General features: G+C 43.2%; 1 protein-coding gene across 8 annotated transcripts in view; it reads right to left on the reverse strand.

The window, feature by feature from the left end:
• The window catches only part of LOC138107604 (kinesin-like protein KIF16B), a 181,513-nt gene that overhangs the window by 97,165 nt on the left and 70,313 nt on the right, over window positions 1–14,035 (reverse strand). For all 8 annotated transcript variants that reach the window (XR_011149635.1, XM_069009024.1, XM_069009023.1 and 5 more), the window contains exon 15: window positions 12,723–12,860. Coding sequence is in view for 7 of the 8 variants with exons in the window: in XM_069009024.1 (XP_068865125.1) it covers window positions 12,723–12,860 (138 nt within the window). In the remaining variant the exon portion in view is untranslated. The remainder of the gene's footprint in view (window positions 1–12,722; window positions 12,861–14,035) is intronic.

A 14,035-nucleotide genomic window follows, 5' to 3' on the forward strand; every position in this document is an offset into this window, starting at 1 on the left:
AGCAGTTAATCAGTGTTACCTAAAAGCAGGTATTTAGGGAACTGGCTCTTCATGCTGTGAGACTAAATGCTAACACAGCTGGGATAAATGGATTGCACATGAGTCCTTAAACTACTGATTTCATCAGTTGTGCACACCTAATGTCACAGTTGCTACCCTCCTCTCAGACTCAGTCTCCTTGCACACACGAAAGGTCAGCTTATGCACCTGTTTTTTACAATTTAGCAACCCTAGACAACCCTTTCTCCTTTGAGTTGCAAATTTCTGTCTAAAAAATTTTGTGAGGGAAAAAAGTCATGTTTCCACTTCAAGAAGCACAAAAATCAAGTTGTAATATTGAATCAGGGGGATGGGGAAGCAGAGGTTAAATGATTTACTAAGAATTGATTTGTTAGAAGCAATGCATACCACTTGCCCAACACTTACTGTGCCTGCCAAAGCAGGATGAGAAGATATGAGACTATTGATAAAGGGAAGGAATCTTGACCAAAGATCCTGTTTTTAACCTAAAGCTAACTCAAACCCGTCTTGAAGTTTGGACTTAGCTCAGGGGCATAAAGAGCATGAGCAGGGAGGAAAGGTGAAAAGTTCAGGATGAGGAAGACTCCTATTTCATCTCGGAGACCCGTGCCCACGACCACCAGACAACACTGCACAAGTGCAACGCGGATGTAAATGACTTTTGGGCTCATTATAATACAAAGCAAGGCTAGGCGGGGCTAGGCGATGAATATGTATAGGTGTATTGGGAAACTCAATGAATATGGATCTTGTAACCTGATATATACCAAGCTGAACGCAGCTGTTGGCATGCATCACTTTGGAGGAATTATCCCCCATGCGTCCCAGCGCTGGAATAAACATACCTACTTTACTACTTATTCTAGTAGTGGAGTCTTTCCCCACTCATCATTTTGGCAAGCAGCCAGGAGAAACTCTGTCCAATTGCAGGATCAGCTGAGGAGCAGACGTCCTAGGCGCACGCCAGGGCTTTCCTGGAAGAACTCCGCCCCTTGGCTCGCTCACTGCGACGGAGGGACAATGACCTGCTGAAACTGCGGATAAACGGTATGTTTTGCATTTAGGGTGCCTGTAAGTCATACGTTTGGCCAGGGCTGCTGGTAAGCCGCAAGGAGACGTCCCACGCACAGCGTAGTCCCTGTGAGGTTAAGGTGGGGTTTGCAAGCAACCAGCTACCGGAGCCAGCAAGGGGGAATCACTGACTGATAGAGTGGCTGCTGGCGATCCTGAGAGCGGATCGGGTGATTCCGGGGGGGGTCCCGCTGAAACTCGTTACTGTGTTGGGAAAATATAAGCAGGACCCTGAAGTGAGTGTTGTGAACATTTTTGCTACTAGTAGCTGGTTTGAATGTTGTTGTGTTGCTTATATCTCTGTGTGGATATTGGTTGTTGTTGGATTGCTTTTATGTGTATGTGGCTGTATATTAGCTTGCCTATTCGTTTGTGAATTGGAGACGTGCATGTTGCCATGTGTTGTTTGAGTGTGTAGTATTGAAGCATTTGTTTGGGGAGGTGCTTAATTGTTGATTTTGGAATCATGGCTAGGCGAAAGTTCAGAAGAACCCCTCCCCCTCAGTGGTTCGGTCTGGATTTGTGGGAATTTATAAATCCAATAGGACATTGGATAGAGAGGAGAGGCGAACGAGTTCCTTTAGAGGGAATATACAGAACCTCTGCAGGAAGATTAGTGACTCTAGACTGGGAACAACCAGCAGCGGGGGATTTAGGATTTGAAAGAGTACGTGGAATAGCTTGTTTGTGTGGATGTGTCAGAACTTTTTATTCAATGGGAGGGTGGCATGTTGCATGGGTATTAATACAGTGTAAAGTTTGTAAAAGGAGGTGGTACTGCTCTTCTACCAGGTGGCAAAGCCTATGGTCTCAGTGCTATCGGGGTACTCTAATGAAGTTGATTTTGAGCCTGAGATTTTAAAGACTGTATGTGGAAAGTTGCATTTGGTACCTGAGATTTGGGAGGCTGGGGAAGAAAACAGGGAAAGAACTGTGAGAGAGTGCAAAGAAAGGTTTGGGTGGAAGTGAGATAAAACTAGGAGATGGAGATAGAAACGACAGTGGCTAAGCAGGGAGGGGGTTGTTGCCCCCATCCCTCAGTAGTTATATGGTACAAGTATAGCCCTGACTCTTTCCATTCATGTGTCCTATCTGCACGAGTGATAGAAAGGACTCCCTACTTTGTGTGTGGGTATAAGAAGACTCCAGCCCTACACCGGCTGTGGGTTTTAGCTCAGTGCGGATTTTGTAGAAGTCGGAGACATTACAATTCAATTTATTTAGCAAGCAGAGATCTGTGCCCAGAGTGCTGGGAAAGCAAGGAGCATTTTGTTTTAAAACTTTTATGTGGCAAGGAGCATCACATTCCTAAAATAGTGTGCTAGAAACAGATTGGAAGGAGGTAGTAAAGACTTTTGAAGAAGATTGCAAGTGGCAGCAAAGCAGGCTTGGCAGAAGGCATAGGAGAATTTAAAGAGTGACTTATACTCTATACAAGTGACCCGAAGGGGGGTAGCACAGTATTTGAGTGAACTCGTACTCTCAATAGGATGAGAACCAGAGAGAGTAAGGAAATCTCCCGAGCAAGCCCGCTTGGCTGTATTTTGGCACATTGGAAAGAGCTAGTAGGAGCTGGAGGCACAGAAAATAAAAGAACTCTTATAAAATATTGTACTCAATGGTGGCCACTGTATAAATTAGAAAATGGAGCAAAATGGCCATCTAATGGAACTCTAGATTATAATACCTCGCTACAGTTAATGCTGTTTCTGAGACGGGAAGGTAAATGGGAAGAAGTTTCCAATGCTGATGCATTTTTCTCTCTCCAAAATCACCCTGAATGGTAGAGAGATTGTGGAATTAAACCCCTCAGTGATCCTATGATGTTAGCTAAAGAAAAAGAAAATAAAAAAGGCCGAGGAAGAATTAAGTGGTATTGTTTGTCGTGCAGTATAGGTCAGAGATGTACAAGGTCAGACGAAGTCTATCAAGCAGCAGCTCAGGGACAAGATGATGATGAACTAACCAATTTGCTTAAGCCTCCCCTTCGGAGAAGGGAAGAGGATGCAGACTCGGAAGGAACACCAACGCCAACCCCCTCTTCCCCGGGCAGTCCTGTCTTGTCCTGAACCAGGAAGCAGGTACTGATGGCGCCCCTGAGAGAGGCGGTGGCACCTGATGGGAATACAATGTTGATTAGAGTACCTTTCTCTACCGCTGACCTAGATGCATGGTATATTGCCAAAAATTACCGAAGTGATCCAGCAGGTACTGCTGAACGCTTGCGACTTATAATCAAACAGCATAATCCAGATTGGGCTGATATACAATTATTATTGGGTGGACTAACAGACACAGAAACAGTTAGTTTTGAAAACAGCTCGAGACCTGGCAGAAGACTATTACAAAACACAACAATTAGATACAAAAGATTACTTCCCACTCCAGGAACCACACTGGAGTCCGAATAAAACAGCTGAATTAGAGAAATTAAAAGGTTATCAAGAATGGATAGCAAAAGGGGTGGAAAGGGCTATTCCCAAGACCCTAAATTGGTCAGCTTTGTATGCAGTAAGACAGGGTCCTTCCGAGTCACCATCCGAATTCCTGGATCATCTGAGGGATGCAATGTGCCGCAATACATCGCTGGATCCTGAGACCGAGGTAGGGGTACAACAGCTTGTATCCTTGTTTCTAGGACAATCCACAGGAGATATCAGACATAAATTGCAAAATCTTCAGGGGCCAGAAGGGAAGAACCTGGAAACTCCACTAGATGTAGCTTATAGGGTATTCAGTAACCGAGAAGAAATTTACAAGCAAGGGATGAGGAAATTAGTAGCAGTAGTAAGGGAAGAAAATAGAGAAAAACCTAGAAAAGGACCCCCCAGACAGAGACCTCCCAGACAGGGCCCATCCTGGCTAGGTAAAGACCAATGCGTGATTTTCAGGAGGTTTGGTCATTGGAAAAACGAGTGCCCAGAAAGAAGACAAGAAGACCGCCAGAACAGAGGAAACCGAGAAAGAGGGAGGGTGGCTGCACATGTGAAAGGAGATTGAAGAGGACCAGGGGACTGTACCCTAGCAGATCCACTGGTTATAATGAAGCTAGGGGAAAAGGAAAAAGAAATAGAATTTTTGGTTGATATGGGGGCAGCATATTCAGTTTTAAATAAAGGTTTAATGCGTGTGGGGGATGACTATATTGTGGTACATGGAGCAACTGGTCAATCTGAAAAAGCTTATTTTTGCAAGCCATTGAAATATAAAATTGGGAAACAATGGGGTATTCACAAGTTTTTATATTTACCCAATTCTCCAAAAGCACTTTTAGGAAGAGATCTATTGGAACAATTACAAGCAACCATTATTTTTAGGAATGGGGAAATTATTCTGGAGGTAAATGACCAACAGTATGTGGAAATACTGAGCTTAATATTAACAACCAAAGACTCTGCAGAGGAAATTAGAGAAGAGGTAATGAGTCAAGTATTCCCAGGAGTCTGGACCACAGATGTACCTGGGAGAGCCAAAAATGCAACCCCAATACAGATCAAACTAAAGAGGGAAAACAACCAGTTAGAATTAAACAGTACCCCCTCAAAAGGGAAGACAGAGAAGGAATTAGCCCAATAACTGAAAAATTCCTACAGCTGGGACTGTTAAAAGAGTGCCAGTCTGATTTCAACACTCCTATCTTGCCTGTCAGTAAACCTGATGGGTCTTACCGGGTGGTACAGGATTTACGGGCTGTTAACAAGACAACTGAGGATCTCTATCCTGTGCTAGCAAATCCTTACACTCTGTTAACATGCTTAACACCAGAGCTAACTTGGTTTACTGTTTTAGATATAAAGGATGCCTTCTTTTGCCTCCCTCTCCATGAAGCCAGCCAGAAAACTTTTGCATTCGAATGGGAAAGCCCCAAGAGTGGGCACAAAACCCAGCTCACATGGACGGTGTTGCCTCAGGGATTTAAGAACAGTCCCACCCTGTTTGGAGAACAGCTCGCAAAAGACGTGGAGTCCTGGGAAGCCCCACCAGGAGAAGGGAAGCTATTGCCATGCGTGGATGACCTTTTAATAGCTACCCAAACAGAGGAAGCTTGCACAGCCTGGACGGTAAGCCTCTTAAACTTTCTGGGACTCCAAGGGTACAGGGTATCTAAGAAAAAGGCTCAGGTGGTAAAACAGAAAGTGATCTATCTGGGCTATGAAGTCGGTGCTGGACAGCGAACTTTAGGGCGAAACCGCAAAGAAGCAATATACCAAACCCCAAAGCCCCAGACAGTGAAAGAGTTACGGACTTTTCTGGGGATGACAGGATGGTGCAGACTGTGGATTTACAATTACGGGCTGCTCGTGAAACCACTATATGAGCTCATTACAAAGGAAAGCAGAGATCTCCAGTGGACAAAGGAGGCCACGCGGGCCTTCAGCCAGCTAAGAATGCCCTCATGTCAGCTCCAGCTCTAGGACTTCCAGACGTGAGTAAGCCATTCTTTCTATTTTCCCATGAGAAACAAGGGATTGCCTTGGGAATACTAGCACAGGACCTGAGCCCATACTGATGGGCAGTTGCCTATTTCTCTAAGCAGCTAGATGCAGCAGCCAAAGGATGGCCTGGGTGCCTCAGAGCCGTTGCAGCAGTCGTGCTAAACATCCAAGAAGCACGCAAATTCACCTTGGGTCAGAAAATGACTGTGCTGGTATCCCACACGGTGTCCGTGGTGCTGGAAGTGAAAGGTGGGCACTGGCTCTCCCCCACAAAGGTTCCTGAAATATCAAGCCATCATGGTGGAACAAGATGATGTAGAAATACTGGTAACTAACATTGTCAACCCAGCTTCCTTTCTCAGTGGAAATCAAAAGGAGGACCAGTATGCCATGATTGCCTGGAAACTATCGAAGCCACCTACTCCAGCTGCCCGAACCTGAAGGATACCCCTTTAGATGATGCAGAGACCTGGTTCACTGATGGGAGCAGCTATGCCAGTGAAAAGCGGCATGCTGGGTATGCAGTTACCACCTGCCGGGAGGTTGTAGAATCCGGACCCCTGCCAAAAAACACCTCTGCATAAAAGGCTGAAATAATCACCCTAACCCGTGCCTTAGAGATAGCAAAAGGAAAGAAAATAAACATCTATACAGACTCAAAGTATGCCTTTGGAGTTGTACACGCACACAGGGCCATTTGGAAAGAAAGAGGACTGTTAAATTTGCATGGAAAGAACATCAAGCATGCACAAGAAATAATGTGGCTGTTGGAAGCAGTCCAGCTACCTGAGAAGGTAGCAATCATGCACATTAAGGCACATCAAAAGGTGAGCTCAGAATTGGAAGAAGGAAATGAACTGGTGGACAGAGAGGCAAAAGAAGCAGCAAAAGGTGAGGCAACAACAACTGGAGCCTTGATCCCAGATGGACAACTTTCCCTAGAGGGTAAGCCAACATAAAATAAAAAGGACAAGAAATTGATTAAAGATGAAAGGGGAACATTTAACCAAGAGGGATGGGCTATCACTGCAGAAGGAAAATTGGTTATTCCCTCTCCTTTGCTATGGTCACCAGTAGTTAGAGAGGAGCACCGGAAAACATATTGGGGAACAAATGCCCTATATAACTACTTAATTGGGAAAATTATCGCTAGAAACTTCTACGAAACTGTTGTGCAGGTAACCCGACAGTGTACCCTTTGCCTCCAGACTAATCCCAAAAATACCCCCAAACCGAAAATGGGCCAAACTGGGAGAGGCCATGGGCCTGGACAGCAGTGGCAGATTGATTTTATGGAACTTCCGAGAAAAGGGGGGTATCGATATTTGCTAGTGCTGACAGATACTTTTTCAGGATGGCCAGAAGCTTTTCCTACAAGAACCGCTAAGGCTCGAGAAGTAACCAAAGCGTTACTACAAGAAATAATACCGTGCTTCGGAGTTCCAGCCACAATGTCCTCAGATAGGGGACCACATTTTATTTCAAGGGTGGTACAACAAACTAGCCGTCATTTAGGCATAGATTGGGAACTCCACACTCCATACCACCCCCAGTTGAGTGGTCAAGTAGAGAAAAGGAAACATTTGATTAAACAGTAAATTGTGAGATTAGGGCAAGAAGCTAACTTATCCTGGCCCCAATCTCTTCCACTTGCACTGTTATGAATTCGGACCTAGCCCAGACTTGAAGAAATACTAAGGCCCTTCAAAACACTTTATGGGAGACCATATGGTGTACAGAAAGGCATATCTACCCAAACAGGGGAAGAGACGTTAGCCACCTATATGATTACTTCAGACAAACAGCTTAGAGAAACTGGAAAACGTGGCTGGAACCCGAAGTCGAGGCTTGGACGGTCCTGTACATGACATTCAGCCTGGAGATTATGTATATGTCAAGTCTCTTATAGAAAAGACTCTGGAACCACAGTGGGAAGGACCATTCCGGGTACTTCTCACCACTTACACCGCGATTAAGATCAGAGAACTGGATTCACCATACCCGAGTAAAGAAGGCTCCAGAGGCCCCTTGGAAAGTGACCCCTGGTGATGATGACCTGAAATTGAAGTTTACCCAAACAAAATGAAAATGTTAGGGTGGCACGCAAGTATAACCCAGAAAATTGGGGTTTTTTACAGTCATAATTGTAACCTCCAGCTGGGAAGTTATTCATAGGAGAGAAGACATATGGTCCCAAGCCTTTATGCAGTTTACTGGACTCGTGGGGAAATATTCTGATTTAATGGATTTAAACCTACTGACTGTAGTCATGCATGGAAACCAAATGTATACAAAGCAAGAATGGGAACAACAACAAAAAACTTGGCAGCTTCAGGGAACTGTAGGAGAAGAAATTAAAATAGGAAGCCAAACGATTAACGGAACTACTCATTAAAAAGCAACCCAAATTAGTGTCTCAACTACTCCTATAGACAAACATAATGAAATCTGTAGTCATTCAAGTGAAGTAGATTGTTGGTATAATTTTACATTACTACAGACCATTGAAGTAGTTTGTCTTTGGGGCCAGGACAACAATGGGCTCTCATTCAAATTCCAGATAAAATGCCATGGCTAGGCCTACTACAACCTATGCCGGCAATCGGATCCAAACCCAGGTCACATCACTTAAACCTGAACCAAGGATTTATGAGATTGGCCCCTATGAAGTGAGGAACACAGGCCAGCAATTACTGCTGTTTAATCCAGAATGGTCTCTTAAGCGTTTAGAACTACTAATGCAAATTAATATTTCTGAGATCCAACCAGCCTGCTCCCCTTTAATACAAACATCCTTTGAAGGGTGGACAGCCTGGCTGCAGAAGCAAACCCCCCCCCTCAAAGGCAGAATGCGGAGAGACCTGACTGGCATGCTGGGAACAGGACTGGGAGTTACAAATGGAATCGATTCAGAGAGACTGATGAATAAATTGGCCACAGCAACCAGTGACCTGACCAAATTAAAACAGTCCCTACAATCCTCCCTATTAGCATTAGGAAACAGCCGGTGGCAAGTCTCAAAAATACTCCCAGACCTCGCAAAAATCAGTGACCTGGACCACAAACTGATATTAAACACACTTGGTACAGCTCAGGACAATGTATCATTAGCCCTTAGCTGCATACAAGCCCAATTATGGATGCAGTCAACAGCTTCCTTAATTATAAGAGAAGGAAATGAAGGTGTTTTCCCTATCGAAATCCAAGGAGCTGTTTGGAATAATGCTCCTAAATTAGAAAGAAAGCTCCAATCCTGGTGGACCTTAATAAATTTCACCTATGACCCAATCACTGATACGGCCACTGCCTTTGTGCTTACTATACACAATGCCACAGTTTATGTAATTCATCCTATTGTTGCATTGGGACTAAACCATGAAGGAACAGTCTTTTACCCCTCCGAACACAGAGTATGGGCTCAGATGGTAGGAGAAAAATGGCAAACGGTAAATTTAGAATCTTGCATCACAAGGGAACAACAAGGATTTATCTATAAAAGTAATACACTTGATGCTAAAGACATATGTCTTGATGCAGAACAAGGCATTTGTCACTTCGAGATCCACCCAGACACTTCACCAAAAACTGTACTTGTATATATTGGCCAAGGCTGTGTGTGCTTAAGAATTATCTGCACTTCTATGAAGATAGATGACAGCAATATAAATGTAGCTGCCAGGAATCACTCTGATTTTTGTATTTGTAATTTTACCAAGATTGTTGCGTGTAACTTTTCGTATTTAGCACCAGTTGTGTCTCATCAATTGATAAGGTCTAACTACACCATATACCATAAATTGCTACCCACACCTATTGGGATGGACCTAACATTAGTAAAGCATTTAGTGAAACATCAGGACCTAATTGAAATTTTAGGAGAAATCTGAACAAATGGGAAAAAGACCTTAATCACCATCCATCATGACACACAAGAAATCAGCAGAATCTTGCGAAGAGTAAAACAAGATGCAAGTCATAACTGGTGGGACGCGCTTTTCGGGTGGTCACCTACCGCAACTGGTATCCTAAATACATTACATCATCCCATAATTGTCTTATTAACCTTGTTTAGTACCTGCCTTGTGCTGTCTATCATGTTGCTTATTTGGAACTATCGAGTACTAAAAAGGTTACCAGTTTTAACTACTTTGTCAAACACACATGGAAAAGCATTGAGGGATGCCTACTGAAAAAAATCATTAGGAAAAGAATTTATGTATTAGGAAAAGAATTTACTAACTCTTTAGAAAAGGGGGGACTGAATCAGGGGGATGGGGAAGCAGAGGTTAAATGATTTACTAAGAATTGATTTGTTAGAAGCAATGCATACCACTTGCCCAACACTTACTGTGCCTACCAAAGCAGGATGAGAAGATACGAGATTATTGATAAAGGGAAGGAATCTTGACCAAAGATCCTGTTTTTAACCTAAAACTGACTCAAACCAGTCTTGAAGTTTGGACTTAGCTCAGGGGCATAAAGAGCATGAGCAGGGAGGAAAGGTGAAAGTTCAGGATGAGGAAGACTCCTTACTTCATCTGAGAAGACTCCTATTTCATCTCGGAGACCCCTGCCCACGACCACCAGACAACACTGCGCAAGCGCAATGCGGATGTAAATGGCTTTTGGGCTCACTGTAATAGCGAGGCTAGGAGGGGCTAGGCAATGAATATGTATAGGTGTATTGGGAAACTCAATGAATATGGAACTTGTCACCCGATATATACCAAGCTGAATGCAGCTGTTGGCACACATGACTTTGGAGGAATTATCCCCCATGCGTCCCAGCGCTGGAATAAACATACCTACTTTACTACTTATTCTAGTAGTGGAGTCTTTCCCGCTCATCAATATGCATCTGAAAGAGGGATATAGCATCCAAACTCCTACTTTCTTCTGAGGCACACTGAACATTTTCTGCTTTCAAAATGCAGCAGGATAAAATAAAGATGATTCATCACAACTCAATTTTTATTGTTTACAGTGTTATTTGCTATTAATGTCAATGTTGTTAATAATTTATGCATGAGATTTACTCAAACCTAAGACCAAGGGGGCTGGGCTTTTTTCTTTTCCACCCCTATCTGTAATAGAAACAAGCACATATGCCTCTTATTTTGCATGAAGGAATAGGCACCCTAACAAAAAATGCCAATGTCACCTCTCTACACCAAAACTCCTCCATTTCTGCAAGCAGCCTTTAGAAGCATTTGAGAGATTTCAGAAAGGATGCAAGACTCCCCTTGTTTAACACTGCATTCTTCCTTTGTTAGGCTAAGCTTACTCTGAGAGCTTCTTTTCAGGGAAGTAAAGTGAGATGGTTTTTCAGCAGCTGAGCTGTGTCACAGCCTCACTCCTAAACAGGTCTTTTTCAGCTCCTTGCTAAATGGGAAGATATTCTAGGTGCTCCTGGAAGATAAAACATCATGAAGCTCTGCTGCAGCACTCACCAGCTCACTTGGCACTCAGTCCTTTCCAGGCCAACACCATATATCTTTGTTCCTAGCTGTCCTGGCTGCTTTTTAATTTCCAGAGTTCAAAGCTTTTATATTAAAATTGTAATTCTCTAAACTTCCTTCCTAAGGCTTAGCCTCTCCTTTCTTGTCATTTCCTAAAACTGCAGCAAACAGATTCTCCAGCTCAATCTCCTGCTGTACAAAAGAATTTGGTGATAGTATTAAGTAGGAACAAGCTGAAACTTGGGGAAAGGGACAGGGGTGCCTCTGACATTATTTTAGTCCTGTAGAGATCTATACTCTTTTTCTTAACATTACAGCAATCTGGCATGGAGTTCACTTTGTGTAAAAATGAACAGAATCAAAGGGTAACTATCAAACCATAACCAAGATTATTGAAGTTGTTTGTGTTCAGGACTTTTTCTTTTTTTGATTTCTTTCTCTTAGGGAATTTTCTCCCATTTTGTTGCTAAGAAACAGTAACGACCGGTACTTAAGAGAGACTAAAGAAGTGGCCACAGCTCAGGGGAGGAGGGCACCTGGCTGCACTTCTCTTATCTGAGGGTTTCTCTTGGAGGGGCAAAGATACCAGAAGAACTGGGCTGGGGAAAAGGGGGCTGGGCACATCTCCTAGCTCTCTTGCTCTCTTGGTTTTAGAGGAGAACGGTAGAGCCGCTGCTTGTGGGGGGAATTCGCTGCAGCTGCTGGAGCCCAGCCCCGCCCTATTTCCCCTGCCATGGCTGAGCCTTTGCTCATGAGAGCAGCCATTAAACTGGGATCTTACTGGCACCCTGCCTCACTGGAAAAGGACCCTTGCCATCTGTTTGGGTGCCTCAGGGGAAAAGACTAGGACCCCAACCTCCAACCCCCTCCCAGAGGGCACATCTCCCTGGCTGTGTGCGGCAGCTGCTGCGGAGGAGCTCAGCTGCCACTGCCCAGCTCCACTGCTTTCTGCCGGTGCCCTGGGCTTTTTCACTGCACTCTAACCCACACCCCCTGCCTGCTGGGACACCCTGTGACCTCTGCTACAGCTGCAGAGTTTCTGCTACCTCTTGCTTGCCACCCCAGGTGAGCCCACCTTGCCATTCCAGTCCCTTCTCTGAGGTTCCTGCTGCAGCCCATTTTTGCTGTCCAGCCTGCCCGCCATCACCATGTGAGAGAGACACGACTGAATTCGTGCCACAGCGCCCCCTGCAGGCGCAGGGGAATCATCACAGCCGCCCTGCCCAGCCGGGAGCCTGCCGGCTGTGAGTGGAACTGCACCGAAGGGGAAACCACCTGCGGCCGAGAAGGCTGTCACTGGGTTTCCAGTTTTGTTTGTTGTTGCTGCTGGTGTTGTTGTTCGTTTGCCTTGTTATCCATACATGGTAAAGAATTGTTATTTTCTTTCTCATATCTTTGCCTGAAAGCCCCTTAATTTCAGTTTATAATAATTCGGAGAGAAGGAGTCATATTCTCCATTCCAAGGGAGGTTCCACCCTTGGCAGACACCTGTCTTTCAAACCAAGACAGAAGTGGTTGAAATTAATAAAGAATTCTCTTTTCACCACATGGCAATTCTTTGACAATAAAAACACCATGGGGTTTTGCTGGTGGTTTTGGATTGTAGTTGAGAAGACATGAAATTAAAACTAATTAAACAGTAACCCCTTTATATACACACAAATATTTTTCAGTGCTGTTGCTAGGAAGAAGCGAAGAGGCTGTGCCTGAAAAATGACATTAAGCTAGGTAATACCTTGGTTGAGGTGTGTGGGCTCCGTAATCTGAATACCATTCACAGAACACTGTGCTCCATTCAGTGGGATGAGGTTCACAGTACCATTGAGATTCTCAAAGATACAATGCTCACTTTCCAGATCAAGGCCATGAAGAACTAAACACAAAGAAGTAAGATAACATAATTATAGACTCCTCACAACCAGTAAGATTAACATGCTAATAATAATTTATTAAGACACATGGCACTACATATCTGAGAGTATATTTTCTCTTTATTCTGGACAATGTTTTCTTCCTTCCTTTATCACATCCTGCATGCCTTAAATATTTACTGTTTTATTCTAGTGGAAAGTAGTGTGCTGGGTTGGTTTTGCATTTTTTTTTGGTGAAATGCTCTTTATTCCTGTGCTTTGATGCGTGATTAGCAAATGCTCCTTTCTTTCCAATAAAAAACAGAAAAGTATAATTCACATATTTGTAGAGAGAGATTCTTTGACCAGTTTTACCAGGAAATAATGAAAACTTGTAGACCTTAAGGCAAACATGCTTAAATCTAAAAAGACAGGATATAATATGCCATTGTAGGCAAAAGGAAGCCTAAAGTAAAGTTCTTACATCCTGTGACATTCAGGGCTTTTATCAATCAGTTATGCTACTTTCTATTTTTTCTTCCAATAATGTATGATTATGTCTATTGCTTAATAATCCAAAGCATCACGTTTGGTAGTTTCATGGAATTTCTTATAGTAAATTAAATCCAGACAACTTTTGAACCATGAAAATAAACCAAACTAAGTTATCTGACTCTCAGATTCTCACCCAAGAATTAAAGGATGCAGTTTACTTAATGAACTGCCTTCCAGGAACTTACGTAAAACTTACGTGATAGGACAGTTGAAATCTGGCACTTAGTTGCTTTGGTAAGAAATCAATAGGAAAATCCATAGATTTCTACCAACATTCAGAATTTTTTTTAACTCAAATCTGAAGTCCCAAGACTTAGATATAACAGTATAACAATGCTGTCATTATACAAAAGTTAAGAGAATGATTTTACAGTAATTGTGACAGGTGCTATATGAAAAAGAATAGTATTTTTACAGGTGCTATTTCAAGAGAAGCAAGAAATAAATTAGTAACGAGTATATGAATATACTTAAAGCCCACAAGCTATGCTAGAAGTCATGCTCTTTGAAGTAAACTCCATGCAATTCAACTTTCAGATTTTCCAAAAATTAAAATACACAAAACACAGAACAACTAACTGAAAAGGGGAAAAAACCATATGAAGCTTAGTTCATATATTAGGATACTGGAAGAAGAAAGAAT

This window comes from Aphelocoma coerulescens, chromosome 3, assembly GCF_041296385.1.
Source record: "Aphelocoma coerulescens isolate FSJ_1873_10779 chromosome 3, UR_Acoe_1.0, whole genome shotgun sequence".
NCBI classification, from domain to species: Eukaryota; Metazoa; Chordata; class Aves; order Passeriformes; family Corvidae; genus Aphelocoma; species Aphelocoma coerulescens.